The sequence below is a fragment of the Camelus bactrianus genome, chromosome 18 (assembly GCF_048773025.1).
Source record: "Camelus bactrianus isolate YW-2024 breed Bactrian camel chromosome 18, ASM4877302v1, whole genome shotgun sequence".
In the NCBI taxonomy this organism is placed as follows: domain Eukaryota; kingdom Metazoa; phylum Chordata; class Mammalia; order Artiodactyla; family Camelidae; genus Camelus; species Camelus bactrianus.
The window spans coordinates 4,254,787-4,276,109 of record NC_133556.1 but is presented as its reverse complement, the minus strand read 5'-3'; the positions used below and the strand labels follow the sequence as shown (position 1 = coordinate 4,276,109).

The following is a 21,323-nucleotide window of genomic DNA, read 5'->3' as shown; positions in this document are numbered from 1 at the left end:
AACTTCAACTAGGTGAAAGCCAGCTAACTCGATGGTCAGCTGCAAAATTCAGGATTTAGAACATGCCCGGTTTTTGAGATTTTTGACCTTCCACATATATTGTAAATTCCCTTCACCCTTTATAAATGAATAATCTACGTGTGTGTGTGTGTGTGTGTGTGTGTGTGTGTGTGTGTGTGTTTAGATGCTAGTCCTTAATTATGAGGGCAAAAAAAAAAAAAGCCCCTTGGTTTCTTTTTGAATAGTTCTTTACTTAATGGAGAATTTAAACTAGTTCTTTTAAAACTTTTTTCCCCTACAAAGAGCAAAATAATGCTTGTAAAGAATTTGGAAAGTACAGAAAAATTTAAAAAAAAACCAAAGGAAAATCACCTATAATCTCACTGCCTAGAAGTGTTTGTTATGCCAAGATGTTTTAAATTACAGAGTGAACATTCTGTTGGCCCTCATTTTCTTCCTTTTTAAGTCTATAATTCATTCCCCACAGACAGTTTTCCTATCACTTTTGTGCTTAATGAAGGTAGGGTATGTTGGATGAACACCCAGCACTGGCACCTGGACAGCCAGAGAGAGGACCAGACAGACATGCAGACACTCTGGGTGTCCAGAATTAAGTGCCTGTCTTTTATGATATTGGTAGCTTTCTCTCTCTGTTTTCCCTGTTTATTGAGGTATTTTTGATAAACAATAAATTGCACATACTTAAAATATGCAGTTTGATGCATTTTGACACTTGTATACACCCATGAAGCTATCACCACAATTAACATCGTGAACATATGCATCACCTCCCTGAAGATTTTAGTGCTGCTTTGATTTCAGTCCCTTCCATGCTTCCTGTCCCTTACCCTCTCCATCCCAGGCAACCACTATTGTTGTGCGTCCTGCTTACTATAGATTAGTCTGTATTTTCTAGAATGTCATATAGATGGAAGTACATGGTTTATGTTTTTATATTGCCTGGCTTCTTTCAGTCAGCACAGCTATTTCAGCATTATTCCATGATGTGCATGTATCAATAGTTAATTTTCATTGCTGAGTGGTATCGTATGAATGGACGTACCATGGTTTGTCTTTCCATTCACCTATTGATGGACATTTGGGTTGTTCCCTGTTTTGGGCCATCACAAATTAAGCTGCTTTGGACATGTGGAAACTAGTCTTTATAAGGACATATTTTCATTTCTTGTAGGTCAATATCTAGGAGCGATGCATGTGCTTATAATATGCATGTGCTTAACTTTTAGATACTTTCAAACTGTCTCCTAAAGAGATTGTGATATCTTACATACCCACCAGCAGTGTATGGAAGTTCCATTTGCTCCATATTTCCCCTCATACTTGGTGTGTCAGTCTTTCCAATTTTAGTTGCTCTAATAGGTACATAGTATACTACTATCTTACTGTGGTTTTAATTTGCATTTCCCTAATGAGTAATATGTTGAACATCTTTCCATGTGATTGATTGTCCATGTAGTTGTATATTTGCTTTGCTTAAGTACTAGTTCATATCTTTTGCCTGATTTAAAATTGGGTAGTTTTCTTATTGTTGAGTTTGGAGAGTTCTTTATGTATTCTGGACAGAAGTCCTTTATCAGACATATAATTTGCAAATGTTATTTCCCAGTCTGGAGAAAACAGTCTCTTCACACTGTCTCAAAGAGCATGCTTTTAGTTTCAAAGAATTCTACTTTTATTTTTCCTTTTTGTCAGTTGTGCTTTAGTGTGTTATATTAAGAAGTCTTTGCCTAACCAAAGGTTGCAAGATTTTCTCTGTATTTTCTTTTAGCAGTTTTATACTTTTAGCTTTTATATTTAAGTCGGTGATCCATTTTGAGCTAGTTTTTGTGTGCGGTGAGAAGAACGGAATGAAATTCATGTTTTTCAATATGAATATCCAGTCGCTCCAGCACTGTTTGTTCAAAAGATAGTCCTTTCTCCACTGAGTTGCTTTTGTATCTTTGTCAAAAATCAATTGACCATATACTTTTGGATCTATTTCTGGACTGTGTTCTGTTATGCTGACCCACTGTCTACCTTGATACCATATCACAGTGTCTTGATCACTGTATATTTAAAAATTTTGAAATCAGGGAATTCCAACTTTGTTTTCTGTAATCCTCCAACTGTGTTCTCCTTTTTCAAAGTTGTTTTGGCCATTCTTGATCCTTCTCATTTCCAAATGAATTTTGGTATCAATTTGTCAGTTTCTACAAAAAAGTTTCCTGGGATTTGATTAGGAATTTTTTGATCTGTAAATCAGTTTGGGATGAATTGATATCTAAAGAGTATTGTCTTCCGACCCACAAACAAGGTATTTACCTCTCTTTTCTCTGGGTTATCTTGAATTCTTCTTAGCAGTGTTACATAGTTCTCAGTGCACAAGTATAATGTGCACATTTTTTTAGATCAGATTTGTCTCTAAGTATTTCATATTTTTGAAACTTATAAATGGTAATGTTTTTGAATTTTAGTTTTTATTTATTGCTAGAATATAGAAATGCAATTGATTTTTGCATATTGATCTTATATCCTGCAACTTTGTTAAACTCATTAATTCTAGTAATGTTTTTAAAAAAAAGATTCCTTAAGATTTTATATAGAGATGATCATGTGGTCTGTGAATAAGGAAAATTTTACTTCTTCGTTTCCAGTCTGTATGCTCCTTATTTCTTATTACTGCTGTAATGCACTGGCTAGGACCTTCATTACAGTGTTGAGTAGATGTGATGAGAGTAGACACCCATGTTTCTTTCTTGACCTTGGGGGGAAATCATTCACTCTTTAAGTGTGATGGTAGCTATAGATCTTTCATAGATGACCTTTACCACCATTTTCTTTTAATACTTGAAAGATGTTATTCCACTGTCTTTGTCTTGCATTGTTTCTGACAAGAAGTCTGTTGTCAATTTTACCTTTGTTCCTGTGTACATAATTTTAAATTTCCAGTTGCTTTAAAAATTTTCTTTTTGTCATTGCTTTAAGCAGCTTTACTGACTGGTCCTTTTTGTAGTTCTCTTTATGTTTCTTCTGTTTGGGGTTTGTTGAGGTTGTTAAATCTGCAAATTTATTGTTTCAAAGTTGTATAGTTTTCAGTCATTAAAAAAAACTTTAGAGGGAGAGTGTAGCTCAAGTGGTAGAGAGGATGCTTAGCATGCATGAAGTCTTGGGTTCAATCCCCAGTACCTCCTCTAGAAATAAAGAAACCTAATTACCTACCCCCTACCAAAAAGAAGCAAACTAAAAACCTTTTATAATTAACATAGACTTCTTTGGTGTGCAGTTCCACGGATGTTAATGCATGTATTGATTCACGGAAACTGCCACCTCAGTCAGGACGCAAAACTGTTCCCTCTAAAAAATCCCTTGTGCTGTTCCTTCAGTCATTATTTCTTGAAATATTTGTTTTGTTCCTTCACCTTTGAACTTCAGTTACATATATGTTAGGGACAACTTGAAATAATCCCACAGCTCACTGATACGCTTATTTTTTTGTTATTATTTTGAGTTGTGTTTTGTTTGTGTATGTGTGTTTCATTATAGATAACTTCTACTGCTGAGTCTTCAAGTTCACTAATCTTTTCTCTTTTGTTTCTAATCTGTTATTAATCCTGCCTGGTGTGTTTTTCATCTCAGAGATTCTACTTTTCTTTCTTTTTTTTTTTTTTCAGTTACTTTTCAAAGAAATTTTTAATTGAAGTATATAGTTGATATACAGTGTTGTGTTAGTTTCTGATGTACAGTATAGTGATATATATATATGTGTGTGTGTATATATATATATGTGTGTGTGTGTGTGTGTGTGTGTGTGTATATATATATATATTCCTTTTCATATTCTTTATCATTATAGGCCATTACAGGATATTGAATATAGTTCCCTGTGCTAAAAGCAGGACCTTGTTTTTCACCTGTTTTATATGTAGTAGTGTGTATCTGCAAATCCCAAACTCCTGATTTATCCCTCCTTCCCCTCCTTCCCCCCGGTAACCATAAGTTTGTTTTCTATGTCTGTGAGTCTGTTCCTGTTTTGTAAATAGGTTCATTTGTGTCATTTTTTAAGGTCCCACATATAGTGATAGAGGTTCTACTTTTCATCTGTAAAGTAGATTTGGATCTGTTTCCATGTGTCTCCTTAACATGCTCTTGCTTTTTTTCTACCTCCTTGAACATTTTTTAATGTCCTTGTTTTTGAGTCTGATATCTGTGTCATTTCTGGATCCATGTCTGTTTATTTTCTCCTGGTTATTGGTCATTTCTGCAGTTTTGCATGTTTTGTACTTCGATTAGAATTTTACGTTGTTGGGTGCTGGATTTTCTTTTCATTTCTATAAATATTGTTGAGCTTTGTTCTGGGACACAGTTATGTTAATTGAATGGAAATAGCCTGGACTTCTTGAGGCTTGTAAAGCTTTACAAGGCAGTTCTAGGCAGCCTTTAGTTTAAGGCATTGTCTCCCAACTTTTGTGTAATTGATATTTGGGACCAGGTGATTAGTTGTTTAAGGGCTGTCTTGCGCTTTCTCTAGGATGTTGAGCAGCGTTATTGGCCTCTACCTAGTAGATGCCAGTAGCACCATTTAGTCATGAGCTAAGAGTGGTTTTTATATTTTTTAAAAATTGTGGAAAAGAAGAAGAGTATGCAACAGAGATCACTGTACTTGGCCCACAAATCCAGAATGCTTACAGAGAGGTTTTTTGAACATCTGGTATCAGAGACATTCTTTTACTGTTTGAACCAAATGGCAGTGTAAAAAAAAACAAAAACAAAAAACTTAATTTCTCCAGCATGTAGGACATGTAGTTAAGACTACAGACTTTGAAATTAGAAGAGTATAATTTGAGTCCAGCTACATGTCTGCCTCTCTCAAGCACTGTTCGACGTTAGGCAGATTTCTAACTCTCTGAGCCTCCGTTTCCTTTTCTGTCAAATAGAGCCAATATATACTTATCACTTAGGTTTGCCGGAGAATTAAGTGAAAATGAATAAAAGTATGTATAGCTCAATACATGATACAGAGTAGCTGTATTTTTATTTCAAGAGTGTTCCCCTTATTATAATATCCCTTGATGTGTATATAGAGTCATACTTTGCTAACTTGGAGGATATTATCATCTGTTATCTTCCAGGTCATGCAGAAGGATTTTGTATGATGTGTACAATGCAAGCACATATCACCCAGGCACTCAGTAATCCTGGGGATGTTATCAAACCGATGTTTGTCATTAATGAGATGCGACGTAAGTATCCTCTGTAGTAGTTTATCTTCATGCTTATTAGCTAATTGGTCATCATGGCCTAACTTGTGAATGATGAGCTCCTTACGTGTTATAGCAAACAGACATTTTATCATATATAGATGTGTTTTTAATTAGTAACAAGTTTATTGTGAATCACTTACTGTGTAAACACATTTTGAAACCTAAGTAAAAGGTAACAGTATAGTAGACAGTATTCAGTTTCATGTAAACAAATAAAAAAAAATTTTAACTCAATTTGTTAATAAAATCATTGATAAATTTTATAATATCTTTCCCAGGTCTTTAGATTGCTGAATAATACTAACTCTAATGTTGTCCCACAGGTTTCTTTAAATAGTTTTCAATTAGTTTTAATTCAGTGAATGAGTACTACACCCTACATGGTGACAAGAATTATCAAAATGAACTTAATTACACTCTTAAAAGAAATGTTGTACTCATAACTGAGCAAACTTGTGGATAAATTTTACTTTTTCTGTTTAATTTTTAAATAATTTAAGAGTTTTCTCTTGCATTGTAATGATCCTATTAGGTTGCATGAAATTTTTTAATGCACTTTCTGCTTGTTTTTTGCGGTAAGCTGTTACATCATCTTAATTAACTGATTTGGAATTTTAAAAATGCATGCAAGTAAAACAAAAACCTAACTCTTAATCTGGTATCCAGCTGGCTAAGTATAAGAGTAGATAGCCACATAGTGACAATCTGTAATCCTTTTGCTTGAAAAGCTGCTGAAGATTAAAAGATGTTATATTGGCCCTTGGTATTGGTAACAGGCCAGAGTAGACAATGAAAAAATTTTAAACAGTGTAGGATCCTGGCAAAAGTTTAGCCTGGGGTGATTGTTTAATCATATGTACATATGTTTACATTATATGTACACACACACACATATGTACATATATACGGCAGACTCTGATGGTTATTTTTAAACCTAGTCTTTAAGAAAGTGTCATTGTTGTGTGTGTGCATACATGCACGAACATACACTGCCCCCCACCACAGCTCCAGTCTGTACGTGATTGAATAATGGAGTTGTCATTTTTGTAGGTCAGAATTGACTGGTGGAATATGGCAGTTTCATAGAATTCCAGTTAATATATATTTATATACATTCCTACACATAAAATTCCGTATCTGTTGTTTATGCTTTTGTGTTGTTTTCTTTTTTTTTTGTTTTGTTTTCATAATTATGCAGTTTTATCTTGTGGTTGCTTAGTCAATTAGAACTAGGACTGAAATGCTGCTGTGCAACGAGCATATATTATGTTCTGTGGGCTATTGGGAGAGAATTCAGACAGGTTCACACGTTCATGTTTTACATGGATTTTCTTAGGGAGCTCTGACACCAAGTGTCACTAACATAACATTTGGGACAAATTTTTGAGACAATATAGCCAAAGTTCAATTTATTCAAGTATAATTTTATTGCTGAAGACAGAGTCTCTTGGCCCTCAGAAACTCCAGCCCATGCGGGCTGCGCATGGCTGAAGGGTCAGGTCCCAGCTCTTCTCATTGGAGCTTGCTAGTGCTGCCTCCTCATAAAGTAATGATTGGGTGTTTTCTGATCAACATACTGTCATAAGGTAAACCTTTTACGGAGTATACAGCCTGGGTGTATCCTGTGTAATGAGACTGCTCTGTCTTTACTCACACTTCACAGGTATAGCTAGGCACTTCCGCTTTGGAAACCAGGAAGATGCCCATGAGTTCCTCCAGTACACTGTTGACGCTATGCAGAAGGCATGCCTGAATGGCAGCAATAAGTGAGTACAGCGCAGCGCCGGCCGCCCCTCCTGCTGCCCCGCTGCTCCCCGGGACTCGGGGTGGCCTGTGCCAGCACATGCACACGGCTGTCTGCTTCACCTTTTGGCTTTGCATTGCCTCTTCCTCAAAGATTTGCATTATTTTAAAAAGGTGTGCTTGCTATAATAATTTGGATTCAATTATAGATGTCAGACAATGAGATTGGTCTTGGCATTATTAATGTCTGAGTGTCAGCATCCCCTCTGCACACCAGCACCAGCCGCTGTTCCTTTCTTGCTGTGCAGCGTTTTCTTGGTTGATCTCCAGCCTCTGAGATCTGCATTTGTTCCCTGCTTCTGTCACACTCCAGTCTCTAACCAGTTCCTACAGTTTCTTAAAAATCTAATGTGGACTCGAGGAAGATTGGAGAAACAATTAGATAACCAGTCCTAACCCACTTGCTCTTGCCTGAACACACCTGGTGAATCTCCCATTCCATCCCCACCGCCACTGGCACCGCCTCGACCAGGCCTTCCGTGTCTGGCTGCCGGTAGACCACGGAGCAGAGGGGGAGGCTGTGCCTTCCCCGGCCAGTGCTCACGTTTGGTGTCACAGTCCTGCTTAGGGTCGCTTCTTGCTACTTGCTTTGGGACCAGATTCCTGCCCTAATTGCAAAATCCCTTCTTCATACCATCCCGCCTCTTTTCCTGCCTCACCCCAAACCCTCACTGTTGCTCTGCTCAGACGAGGCTGCTCTCTGGCTGCCACACAGGCTGTGTGGCTCTCTGGTTTGAATTCTTGTTCTTTTATAGGTGTACTCGTGTTTAAAACCTGGTCATGGCGCCTGTAATTTTTGTAGAGCTCTTCTCTCATTTCACTGTTTGACTTTTTCAGATTAGACAGACACACCCAGGCTACCACACTCGTTTGTCAGATATTTGGAGGATACCTAAGATCTCGAGGTAAACTTTGTTTAGAAATTAAGTGCTACAGCATGTGGCTTAAAAAATGCAAACAGTAGGAAAAGGTTAATAATGGAAAATGTGTCTCTCCTACAGCCCAGACCCCCAGTCTGTGGTTCAGCCTTCAGAAGTCCCCTGTGCATGGACAGACTGGGAGCATCCGAGATACACCCTTTGATTTTTCTCTTCACATTAGAAACCTTTTTACATTTTAGCATGTAGCAATCTAACATGGTTTTTTTTACAGTTGCAGTGATATTCCATTTATTTTAGTTCCCTATCAGTGAATATTTAGGTTATTTCTAATTTTTTTTGTTATTGCCACCAGTGCTTCATTGAACATACCTGCGTCCACGTGCCTGTACATCCATGTCAGAGAGTGTATACGTAGGGTACATTGTTAGAGTTTCTGCATCAAAGGGTGTGTGAATTTTAAAATTTTAACACTGCCGTGTCGTTCTTCCAAGCAGTTATATCAGTTTATGCTCCAGCCTGCAAGGCATGAGGACCAAATTCGTGACTCACTGTGTAGTATTAAAATTTTTTGCCCAATCCGATAGAAGAAAAAAGCACCTTGTGTTAATTTTTAATTTTGTAATAGTATTTATGTGTTCTGTGTTTTCAATAATTGGTATTCCCATAATGATTATCTTTTGCATTTTATTTTTATTTCAGTCAAATGTTTAAATTGCAAAGGTGTTTCAGATACTTTTGATCCATATCTTGATATAACATTGGAGATAAAGGTAAGTTTGGTAATTGTTGTGGTTGTTACGTTTAAAAAAGTCATACTTCATATAACTTTATGTATTTATATTTATAATTTAGACTATACTTGTTAGAGAGTATGAATTGAAAATTTTAATATGTTCAGACTCTACTTAGAAGACATTATATAAGCTTTATACCAGGAATCTTAAAAAAAAACTTGAAATATTTAATCATTTTACTGCCCTTTGACTTTCACTTAATCACTCTTCATAAATCCAGGTTGACGCCTGTATTAGCAACTGTAGGTGGTTGTCATTCTCTAGACCCTGTTTTGCTTCCTGCATTTTGTAAACTATTTTTTGTTCTTAAGCTTTTGTTTTTCTGATTACCGGTGCAATACATGCTAATGATGAAAAAAGAGAACCATCGCAGAGATAATAGAAGGTCCCATCCCTCAGAATGAACTCTGTTAGCAGTTTAATATACACTTTCTCAGAGTATTTATTTACCATTTATAAAAATGGGGTTACATCTTCTGTCTCTTTGGCTTCTTGGTACTTGGTTTCATCTTGCCTGAGCCTTCTTTGTGTCCGCCTCGGCAGTTGTGTGGTGTCCAGTGAGTGGCCACACCGTGATTTACGGCCCTGATTGCTTGCTGGTAGATATTTGGTTTGTTTCCAGTTTTATGCTATTTTAAATAGTGCTGCAGTGAGCACCCTTTTCACATGTTGTTGACTTTAATCTTTTTTTTTTAATGGGAGAGGAAATCATTTGGTGTGTACATGTATAAAGCTGAACATCATAATAAAAATTTACTTTATTATTATTATTATCATTGTTGTTGTTGTTATTATCATTATTATTATTATTTATAAAAAGTCACATTTGCGGTTATACTTTGGAGTTTTTCCCTAACGAGGGGCAGTGAGGGGTAACGTGGTGTTGATGCTGTTCTGTCCGCAGGCTGCTCAGAGCGTTAATAAGGCGTTGGAGCAGTTTGTGAAGCCGGAGCAGCTGGACGGAGAAAACTCCTACAAGTGCAGCAAGTATGGGCCCTGGTGCTGAGGCCGCGCGGGGAGGGCGGAGGCTCGGGGGGGGGCAGAGTTGGTGTGTCAGGATTCCCTTTAGCTTCCGATCCTGTCGGGGAAGACGTGGGTCTCTGTTCCCAGAGCCAGAGCACGTGGCACAGGAATGTTTGCCCTCCTTAGAGACCTGCGCCTGCACCTCCGTGCCCGACGGCGGGGAGGCCGGTGGGGGGAGGTCGGCCGCTCACCACGTCCATGCTGCGCGTGTGCGTGTGGCGGCTGAGGGGGCCGCTGACCCTCCCGGTGGACAGGGTGGGTCGATGGGGAGTCCCTTTCCCCCAGAGCAGTGAAGGAGCCTTCTTTTTGTGGTTGTTTCCCAGGGTTTGGGGTGGTATCTGCTAGAAGCCCCTAATTGAGATTATTCTTTGATTTTCCTATGAAGTCAAGAGAGCATGTTTTAAGAAAGCCCTGTTTCATGTGTTTTAAGTAGATTTTCATTTTTAGTCAGGTGACACTGGCCATCGGTATTATTGAAAACAGGCAGCCCTCGGGGGTTTGGGTCCACACCACCACAGGAAGGCAATCTTGCAATAAAGCGAGTCATGATTTTTTTTTTTTTTTTTTTGGTTTCCTGGTACATAGATGAGTTATGTCTACACCATACTGTAGTCTCTTAAATGTACAAACCTTTATTAAAAAATAATTACTATTTAAAAACACCAGAATAACTAGGGTAGTAACATCAGAGATCACTGATCAGAGATCACATGACAAATATAATAATGAAAAAGCTTGAAATACTGTGAGGACTACCAAAACGTGGCGCAGAGACGTGAGGTGAGCAAATGCTGCTGGAAAACGGTGCCGTAGACTTGCTCCACACGGGGGTGCCACCCACCTGCAATTTGTGAAAAATGCAGCGTCTGCGAAGCACAGCAAGACGAGGGTCCCTAGGTTCGTTTTGTGGGGGAGCAGGCTCCCTCTCCTCCCAAGACCGTGGGCTTTCCCCTTTGTTTTGAACTCCATGGACAGTCCTTGTCTTTCCTTTCTTCCTTTTGTATCTGGGCTTTGAATTACACCAGCCAGTTTTTCAGTTTGTTTCGAATTGAGAGAAATTTACATTAATCTAATGCTAAATGACCAGCGACCTACAGTACTTGGCATCTCACAGTTGTCCTTCTTTCTTTCATGCTAATCAAGCAGTCTCCCCGTATTTTAAATTTTAATGTTTTCACTGTTGGTTGGAGGAGTGGTGTTTCTCGTCTAGTATCCTTCTTCTGGGAACTTAATTTAGAATGTTTCAGAGAAATAACAAGGGAAAGACTAAAAGACAAATACATACATATATATATATTATATAATCTTAATCATTTGTTTCTGTTTTTTCCAAGGTGTAAAAAGATGGTTCCAGCTTCAAAGAGGTTCACTATACATAGATCCTCTAATGTTCTTACACTTTCTCTGAAACGTTTTGCAAATTTTACTGGTGGGAAAATTGCCAAGGTAGGTAGATAATATTATTAATAACTGTTAATGTTGAGTTATTCAGGGCTTACGGGTCAGTAGCTGTTCAGGGTTGTAGACGATGTAATGGAACAGTTTTGTTACCTGATTTTCTAAGTCTTCCAGCACTTGGTAGTGGGAAAAAAAGGTCAGAGATTTGAGCGAGCCGTTTGGTATGTGTGTTTAGGAGTGCATGTGTTTTGTTTTGTTTTGTTCTGCTTTCTGTATCTTCCAGCTGGTCAGACTTTCTGAAGGTAACATTGGTGGTTATTGTCTGCAGTCAGGCTGCATAGTCAGTGCAGGGGTTGAATTGCTACAGGGAGCGCTTATGTCGTTTGAAATCCAAAGCAGGTCTTCCTGCTGGAGCTTGCCATTTTTTAATCAGAATTTGTTTTCTTGTTTATTCATGTATTTTCTGGTTGGTAGTGTACTGAATTTTCCCATTTTCTTCCCACTTCATGAAGATTGAAAGTGGTCAGAAATTCAGTAGCAGGCAAGAGAAATAATCTATTCCTGAATTGTTAAAAATAAGGGATGACTCAAGTCCAGAGTTGTCATTGTTACTGTCTCCTTTGATGGATTTGAAGAATTCACTTAGTGTGGATCCTTATTTGCTTGAAGGAAATAAAGAAAGCGGTGGGATGGCATTAAACACCCTTAGATTCAGGTATGCTCCAAGTTAATTCTCTTTTGAAATGAGGCTTAATGTGTTAGGTCTCTGCTGGAACGTCCTAGGGCGTAGTGCTCCGGGGGTCTCCCACCCTCCCTGTCCTTGCACACGCGGGGCGGGCTGTGCCTTCACAAGTGACGTTCCTTTTTCCTCTGTCCTTCCCTGTCTAGGATGTGAAATACCCTGAGTATCTTGATATTCGACCATACATGTCTCAACCAAACGGAGAACCGATTATTTATGTTTTATATGCAGTCCTGGTACACACTGGTTTTAATTGCCACGCTGGCCATTATTTCTGCTACATAAAAGTAAGTCATGTGGATTTGGCTGGTAACTGTTTACAACACAGTGTAAGGTTGCACTGACATTCTCTGGAGGAAAGGTGGGCTTTTACAGTTAAAATGTGAAAGCCCATTTTTCTTACATTTCTCTGGACCAGGGTTCCCTGTTTACCTCCTTATGTCTAATACCTCTTTCGTTGGCTCTTGCGCAGGCTAGCAACGGCCTCTGGTACCAAATGAATGACTCCATCGTATCCACTAGTGACATTAGATCGGTACTCAGCCAACAAGCTTACGTTCTCTTTTATATCAGGTATTGTCGGGAAAGCAGATTTTCACATTTTCTGCTATGTCATTTTTCTTCATCTCACCAACATACTTAAGTTCAATATTGTTTGTTTAAACGCATCCTAAGGATGCGGGAAGAGTCAGGAAGGTAGTTTTTGAGTGTGGATCATGAGTTTGACGTAGCTCCCAGCTGTCTAACAGCAGGTTAACAAAGAAGCATGCCGAAGGAGGGAATGGTGGTAGCCGCGGAGGGTAGGCTTCTGCTGGCAGCGAGCCGGGTGGGCCCGGGGCCGGGGCGGCGGAGAGTGGAGGCGTCGGGAAGGGGCCTTTGAATACCTGGGTGTGGTCACCTCTCAGCCACTGAGCACTGCGCATAGGCAGCCAGTCACCTGCCGGGGCCGGGCCCGGGGCCCTGCTCAGCGCTCTCCTGCTGCTGCTGCTCTGACTTACTCATGCCGTTTCCGGAAATGTGCGGCCTGGGAGCGGTCTGTTGTGTGCTCCAAGGTGCTCATTTGTAATAGCTGGAAATTAAGAACATCTTGAATTCCCAGCAGTAGCAGAAGATCATATAAACTGTAGCCTGTCCCTGTGTTGAAATATGACGCAGCTGTTAAAGGTGATTTTTATGAAGCTTTTTTTTTTTTTTGGATGATATGAAAAAGTGCTCTATATACAGAGGAAAAGCAGTTTGAAGTTTTACACACTGATATTGAAGAAGTCAGTACAGGCTAAAGCCTGGAGGGTAATCCACTGCATTGAACAGTCGGTGCCTCAGAGCTGAAGTGAGGCACGGTGCTTTTGTTTCTTTCTAACTTTACAGGATATTGCAGATTTTTCTGCAATGGTATGTACTTATTGTTAGAAAAATAGAAACAAGCAGAAAAGAAAAATGGCTTTCAGTTAGCCACATCCTCAGAATTCGCAGTCCCAGGTCTGAGCGCCTGACCTCAGCCTTGCCTGAGTGGGGAGCCCATGTGTAGCCCTGCCCGTCGCGGCCCCTCCCCCCGTCTGCCATCTGAGCGGGGAGTATGCGAATCCCTTCTGAGGAGATGGCCCATGTCACCCTGAGCACTGTCACTCTCCGTCCCCAGGTCCCACGATGTGAAAAATGGAGGTGAACTTACTCATTCCACCCACAGCCCCGGCCAGTCCTCTCCCCGACCGGTGATCAGTCAGCGGGTCGTCAGCAGCAAGCAGGCGGGATCAGGCTTCATCGGACCCCAGCTTCCTGCTCACGTGCTCAAGGTAGCGCCCCGCGGGTGGAGCACCACCTTTGTGCCTGTCTGTCAGACCCTCTCGTCAGCCATGCAGGATTTGCCACATCCTCACTGACAACTGAATTTCTTGTCAAAGTTTATTCAAGCCACCGATTACAGAATAGCTCAGATATATAGAAAATCTCAGTATGGATAAAATGATCAGGAAGGAAATCTGGGTCTAAGTCTGTTTAAATGCCAGAGGTGTTAGCTCTGCTTTGGGACTCCGTTTACTTAATGGATTAAATATTTGGAGATTCTTGATTAACGCTGGACTCCAGGAAAGTGCTGCTTTTACAGAAAGAACACTTCATTGTGTCCCTTCAGCCCTTTTAGGAGCGTGGCATTTTCTGTCTGCTGTTCGGCTGGGTCTGATCACAGTGCCCGATGGTGTCTCGGAGAATTCATTGATGTGTGTCTGGTTCACAGAAAGCTCCGTGTCCTTAGCGAGGCCTAACTTCACTAGACTTACACGTGTAGAGATTGTAGACCTGTTGGAATAGTCCCTGTTGTCTGTGCTGTGGTGTCACGACACCTTTCAGTTGGGGTGTAATTTGTTTTGAATCAGCAAACAGATTGTCCAGATCTTTTATGGATGTTGGGCAGTATTTGGATTATAGCAGGAGTCGCAAATTCAGTGCCTTAGGGACCTGGACAGGCAACAGGCTCCAAACTGGGCTCAGCTGGAGTGACGTCAGGACACTGGCCAATGAGGAGCACGTGCCCATGTGCCTGCTGATGATTTTTCAAGAGGTTTTTTGGTTTGTTTTTTAATATAGGAAGCCTCGCAGTGTTACGATAGCAACTAATTCAGATATTTAAGAAAACACTGTGAAGGCCAGAGTTCATCTAGGAATCAGATTTCACCCACGACTGCCAGTTTGCACCCTCTGGGCTGTAGCAGCAGTGGCTGGAACCCGGGGCAAAATAACTGCAGGAGAGGAAGTCAGGGGTGGGGGGTGGGGAGGGCTTAGTGAGGGGTCCCCCCCCACCACGTGACCATCTCCCTGCTCTCTTGGCCCCTGGGAGTTCCCTGCTGGCTGCACTTCCTTGTGCCCAGACAGCGGGGGCTCCCAGGAAACCAGCCGAGAAGAACCTGTGTGACTGCACGCCCAGAGGGACTGTTCATTTCTGTCAAATTATAGCAGAAAGAATTTGGTTTAGGGGTTGTTCTCTGACAAAAATAGTTGTCCTGGTTTGTTGGTTAATTACCAGAAAACTGACCTGTGAAAGGTTTGTGGTGAGCAGGCCTGTGTGTGTGTGTGTGTGTGAGTGTGTGTGTGTGATGGGGGGGATTTTTGAGGTGCATGAAACTTGTTATTCATAAAAAGACAACCAAAGTGGGGAAGATGCCCGGCCCCGTGTTCCTGGAGCTCTCACCGGCTGTGGTCTCCTTACTTCCAGAACCCACCTCACCTGAATGGGACGGGACCGTTGAAAGAGACGCCGAGCAGCTCCGTGTCTAGTCCTAGTGGGACTTCCAGTGTCGGCAGGGCTGGTCCTGTTAATGCTTCAACTTCTGTTCAGAACTGGTCAGTGAACAGGTCCTCTGTTATTCCAGAACATCCCAAGAAACAGAAAATCACGATCAGTATTCACAACAAATTACCTGTTCGCCAAGGTCAGTCCCAGCCTAACCTTCACAGCAATTCTTTGGAGAGCCCTAGCAAGCCCGCCCCCTCTTCTACCATTACCACTTCTTCTGCAATACAGTCTACCTCGAGCGCAGCCACGGCGTCAGCGTCTAGTAAGGTAACAAAGCAGGCCCCCCCGGGCGAGCCCTGTCCCCAGCCCATGATGAACGGCAGGCCCAAGCTGAGCTCCAGTGTGCTGGTACCCTACGGCGCCGAGTCCTCCGAGGAGTCGGACGAGGAGGCGAGGGGCCTCGGCAAGGAGAACGGGCTGGGGCCGGGCGAGGGCTCGAGCCCTCCCGCTGCGGATGCCGAAGCCGGTGAGGCCTCCCAGCACGTGCTCTACGAGCCCGTGGCTCTAAATGGTGCTACCAGTTCAGACAGCGACCCGGGCGAGAACGGCCTGCCGACAGATGGTGCCAGTTGCCAAATCCAGCCTGCTTTACACTCAGAAAACCCCTTTTCCAAGGCCAACGGTCTCCCCGGGAAGGTGAGCGAGTGGTGGGTGCAGTGGGCTTGCTCCGCAGCAGGCGTTCGCGGGCTGGGTTTGGGGAGGCACCAAGTGACACCTGGGGCTGAAACAGGCTTGCTTTTTGTTGTAGTTGGTGCCTGCTCCTTTGCCACCTCTCCCGGAAGACAAAATCTTAGAGACCTTTAAACTCAGCAGCAGAGGGAAAGGCTCCGCAGAGGAGACAAGGTGAGGCCCCCAGCCGTGTGGTGGGGGTGACGGCAGTGCCTCCAGCTGTGTCGTGGTCCCAGTTCTGGGGAGTCTCAGAAGGAACCTTTTGGATCTGGGGGTGATGTGAATAATGGTCTGTACAGTTTGTTAATTTTCCTTTTAGAAAAGTAAAGTAAAGAAACAGGTATCAGGGGCTGTTAGCCCATGAGAACTTGCCACCCGCCAGCTCTTCTCCCGCAGGCCCCTGGCGCTGGTTGGTGTGTTCCTAGCACGTGTGTGACTGCGACACCCAGCACTGTCTCACTTAGCCCTCCCAGTGACGAATATCTGATGGTGTACGAAAGTGACAGGGCAGGGCATCTCTTCTCCGTCCAGGAGCAGGTGTTTCCTTATGCCTCCTCTAGAATCCTGAAATTAAAGCCATAGTTAAGATGGTCTGTCTTCACACTTAAAAAAGAAGTTAGTATACTGCCCTGAGTGCAGCGGAGGGGAGGCAGTCAGGGCAGGTAAACCACCCTGAGACTGCACCACACACGGAGGTGCCGTCTGTGGCGTTGACGTCCTCTGCGTGGACAAAGTTCTGACCGTCTGTAGATTTAGTTGTGTCCTGGAGAATCTAAGGTCCGTGAAAATGACCAACGATAGAACTCAAGGTTTCACCCATGTGGACGTGGGACATGGGACACTTACCATTACCTGGGGAGCTCCCCTGTCCCTGGGACAAGTCAGGAATGCACCCCACATTTCAGAATGGCCCTGCGAGTGGGCGTTAGGGACGCGCACTCGGGAAAGGGGAGAGGAGCGCACCCTGCAGGAGCGCGGCGCCCGTCCACCCTGGAGGCGGCACAGCTGGAACACCTTGCCTGATGGCTTTCCTCTTGTCTCCGTCACTAGTCCACCTTAGTTTGTCTTCACACGTGATGTGCGTGAGAATTATTCCAGGTGATGGAGCAGTCAGACCCCAGCCGCGCGCGTGCCCTGACTTCGTGCACTGACGGGAGCCCCACCACCCTGCTCTGTACTGACGTCACATGTGTTCTGTCTCCCAGATCTTTTCCCACTAAAATGTGGGGGCCACTTCAGGGTTCCTCTTGTTTTCTGGTAGCTTCCATTAACCTTGAGAATCTACCAAAAGCAAGGCAGGGTTTTCTTTTACTACAGAAAGTTTTTTTAGAGCCTCAGTGATTTCTCACAGCGTGCGGGCAGTTCAGGGGCTGCTGGCTCTGTTTGGAGGCAGGTGCTCTTCCTCTGAGGTGCCAAGAAAATGCGGAGAAAGGGATCCAGAGGAAAAGCGAGAGCCCCGTTATTATTTGACTTTTTTGATGATCAGACCTAGTTATGAAGAAGAATTAGAAGTATACCTAAAAAAAAAAAAGAAGTATACCTGAAAACGGAAGGCGCCTAGGACTGTAGAATTATTGTGGTTGAAAAACAGGAGAGGCTTGATATAAAATTTTATATTTTTATTTAATGAGGGAAAGAGAAATTTTGAGGTTTCCAAAAATGATAAGCCCATTATTAGGTTTAAACCAGATACATTAAATCCGTAAAATATTTAGCAAATGAATGATTCAAGGTGTTTGTCCCTGTGAGCCACTGACAGAAGCCCGTAAGGCAATCGCGAGTGACTGGCGTGTTTCCTTCTCTGCTTTGGTGGCTGCAGGCCGCCCGGGACAGAGCGGAGTCCTGCAGAGGAGCCTGAGGCAGAACCAGCGGCCGGCAGCCCCGCTCCCGATTTGCGTGAGAACCTGGACACAGTCACGAGCCTCAGCAGCAAATTAAAGAAGGCCTCGCCGCCCCCGGACCCCAGCATCCAATCTGCCAAAGAAGACGTCTCTGCAAACGTTTCCACAGAACCTGAGGAGTCTCTGCCGGGTGTTGGCCATTCTTGTAACACCAGCCAGGGTACCGTGGGGGACGAGCCGCTTTCTAAGCTGTGTGACCCTGGGAATCTAACAGGCAGTCAGAGCGAACCGTCCCCGGACGTCCAAGGGATGTTACCAGAGCATCCCCAGGACTTGACAGCGGCGGCCACAGCGGGGAGTGCGAGCCCCAGTCACTCGGCCTTGGCCCAGGCCGTGGGCGACGGTGAGCGGGAGCGCTCAGCCCCCGGCGGGCGAGACAAGTGCTCGGACATGGAGGACGCTTCCAGAAGCACCGGGGCTTCCGCAGAGGAGGCGCCCTCTCCTCACTTGGACAAGACCGTAGAAAACCACTCGGAAGGGGGCCCCGAACCAAGTCCTGGTGAGAGAGGTGAAGAAAATCAGGTCGGACAGAAAGTCCAGGATCCTCCTCCAGTTCAGGAAAAAATCAGCAGCCTCAGAAAAGTCGATCGAGGACATTATCGCCACCGAAGAGATGGCTCCTCGAGTGGGGAGCGCGCGCGAGAGGGCGGGAGCCGGACGCAGGGCCCGCATCGCAGGAGGCCGCCCTGCTATGTGCGGGAGCGGCCCAAGCACGAGCGCTACCGGCCCGAGCCCTGCACTGGGGCCCCGCACCACCCCAGCCACGGCCACGGCCACGGCCACGGCGAGAGGGCCAGCCCCGCTGAGCACCGCTCCCTGGGCCGGTATGGCCACCACCACTCCCGGAGCAGGGGCGGCTCGGACCAGGACTGGAGCCGGTACCACCACTCGGAGGCCGAGCACTCCTGGGCTCGGGAGAAGTACCACCCAGACAGGGCGAGGTGGGACAAGTGCAGGTACTTCCACGACAGGTACACTCCCTACCCAGCTCGGGAGGTGCGGGACTGGAAGCCCTTCCACGCCGACCGGGAGTACGACAGAGCTGGGCCCTACGGCGGCCGGCCCTACAAGGACTACTACAGAGGCAGGAAGGCCTACGAGCCGGCCGCCAAGGAAAAGGCCCGGCACCACTTCGCCAGCCCCCGAGCAGGCCCGCCCCACCCCCTCCCTCCCTACCCCGACAAGTTCTCCCACGAGAAAATTGCACTTATAGCTGAAGACCATAGTTGTCACCTCGCCAGTCGGTTTCATGAACACGAAACTGTAAAGTCACGGAAACGGAGATACGATAGCATAGAGGATGGTGGCAGCTGCCTGGGAAAGAAGGCCTGGGGGGGTCTCCAGCAGGGCCCCCTAGAAGAGCCTAAAGGGAAGAAGCACAAGAAGTCAAAGAAGAAAAAAAAATCCAAAGACAAACACCGAGACCGAGACGCCAGGTGAGGGTGTGCACGCGTTTGTGCATGTTTATGTGCGTGCGTGTGTGTTTGTGGGAGGTGTTCGCGCGTCAACACAGTTAAGCCAGCTTGGGAAAAGGTGAAGGGTGATGTTGATTTGTATTTGTCATCTCTTGGGTTTTAGAGTTCACTGTTTTTATGCATTCCTAAAACTTAGCTCTCTTTTAAGCTGTATCTTATGTCACCACATTGTAAAATGTCTAAAAACCTCATTTTTCAAAATGATGCCACCATTTCCAGTTAGTGCTTTGTAACTTCTAGAAGTGTGCCGTGTTCTGTAAACGGACACCTGGGATTCTCTGACCTCACGGTGGTTCATATGTCTGTTCATCAGTTGTAGTTATTTTTTTGCACCTGTTAACATTTCCTTCACACTCAGTGACTGCTGGGCGGAGACAGTGGGAGGCCGCCACCTTTATGACCCTGCCTGTGGCCCAGAGGGTGGAGACGTGTCGTTTGTTGCTGTTGCCTTTGTGTACTTTTCTGTCTCCATTTCTCAGTCGAAACCTAATTGGGAAATTTGTTTTTGTATTTTTAAGAAGCTAAATTGGTCAGCAGTTGTCTTGAGAACGATTTATCTGTGATGCAGGGGATGAGCACAGTGCAGTTTCTACATATTGTAGACTGTTGGATGTCTCTTAAAATTGAACCCCGGGAAAAGATCACCAGAAGCCATAGGTAAACAGTGGCTACTTTGGGGAAGAGGAGGTGAAATGTCCTTCCCTCCTCTGCACCTGAGACACCTGGCAGTAACGCTTTAACCTCAGCCACTAGTTTTAGGAAAAGTTGGTGAAATCCTTCCCCTGGAGTTTTGGCCAAAGCTTTCCTGCCGGACAAAGTGGAAGGCGGTCATGGGGGAGGGTTGAAATTGGTGAATTTATGACCTTGGACTTAAACAATTCTTACGGTGACAGAACGCATTTTGAGTTCGATCAGAATTTGCATGTGTTTGCGGACTGAGTGTCCCAATCGGGGGTGAACCAGGTGGGCTGAGTCTGGCCTCTCGTTCCGCAGGCATCAGCTGGACTCGGACCTCTCGGGGCCGCACTCAGACGCCGACCTCCACAGACACAGAAAGAAGAAGAAGAAAAAGAAGAGACACTCGAGGAAGTCAGAGGACTTAGTCAGGGGCGCGGAGCCGCGCGGGCCCAGGGCTGCCAGCTGTGAGACTGTGGGCCGTGGCCGGGGCGCCCCCGGGCCTCCCCTGGCGGATGGGCGGCCCCTGGAGGGCCTGGGACCTTTCCGTGAGAAGAGCAGACCCCCGCGGGTAGAGGGCAGGGAGGCCCGGTGTCAGCTGTCCGAGTGCGGCCAGGGTAAGAGGAAACACTCGGAGTTCAGAATACAGGCGCGCGTGTCCTTGGAGAAGGTGGTTGGTGCCAGGACGGGGCCACCATGGGCCTGATGGGCGCCAGCTCCTCCCACCCAGGACCCTGTGTGAGGAAACCCCTGGGATTTTTGGCTCTGGGGACTGGGGTGTCTGGTGGGCCAGAACCCTGGTGTCTGGGCCATTTCTGGCAGGGATGTCTCCGTCCTATGGCCTCTCCAGGGTCAGCGTCTGCGGAGGACCCGGCGCTCATGGGTGGGGTCCGGTCAGCGCGCCTCAGGCGGGGGTTCTTGCCTGCTGTACTCATCAGTCTCCCAGCTTCCCCGCCTGTCTCCTCCCTGGTGGTCACAGCCGTCCCCTCCCTTCTTATTTGCTCCGATGACCTGTGACCCAAAGGAGTGTGGACGTGTTATGGGGGGCGGGGGGGGTGCTCCGGGCCTAGTCGGCAAACTGCAGTCCCTCCGGGCCACCACCACCTCCGTGTGGTCCGCCCAGAAGGGAGGACTGAACATTTTTAAACAGTGGGAAAAGTCCAAAGAGAACTATTTCATTTTGTGTGAAAATGACGTGAAATGGCAATGCAGCATCTGGAGCTGCGCTGGGTCCGGCCTGCAGGTTCCCGGGGCACTGGCGTAGGGGCCACGCAGCCGGCTGAGTGGCCAGAGGAGACCCGAGGCCGAGGAGCCGGAAGCGTGTCGCACGGCCTTTTGTGGACAAGTTTGCCGACCCCGCCCTACCCCAGAGGTGCCCCCTTGCAGCCCTGCCCACCCTCCTGGGTGCCCAG

The 21,323-nt window shown here is 45.0% G+C and overlaps 1 protein-coding gene across 1 annotated transcript in view; it reads left to right on the top strand.

Annotated features, from left to right (window-relative positions):
* The window catches only part of USP42 (ubiquitin specific peptidase 42), a 31,677-nt gene that overhangs the window by 7,325 nt on the left and 3,029 nt on the right, over window positions 1-21,323 (top strand). The window contains exons 4-16 of the mRNA XM_074345620.1: window positions 5,130-5,240; window positions 6,925-7,027; window positions 7,902-7,969; window positions 8,645-8,715; window positions 9,644-9,726; window positions 11,097-11,208; window positions 12,049-12,189; window positions 12,375-12,475; window positions 13,542-13,695; window positions 15,111-15,827; window positions 15,940-16,034; window positions 17,680-19,197; window positions 20,230-20,528. Of these exons, the coding sequence (XP_074201721.1) occupies window positions 5,130-5,240; window positions 6,925-7,027; window positions 7,902-7,969; window positions 8,645-8,715; window positions 9,644-9,726; window positions 11,097-11,208; window positions 12,049-12,189; window positions 12,375-12,475; window positions 13,542-13,695; window positions 15,111-15,827; window positions 15,940-16,034; window positions 17,680-19,197; window positions 20,230-20,528 (3,573 nt within the window). The remainder of the gene's footprint in view (window positions 1-5,129; window positions 5,241-6,924; window positions 7,028-7,901; window positions 7,970-8,644; window positions 8,716-9,643; window positions 9,727-11,096; window positions 11,209-12,048; window positions 12,190-12,374; window positions 12,476-13,541; window positions 13,696-15,110; window positions 15,828-15,939; window positions 16,035-17,679; window positions 19,198-20,229; window positions 20,529-21,323) is intronic.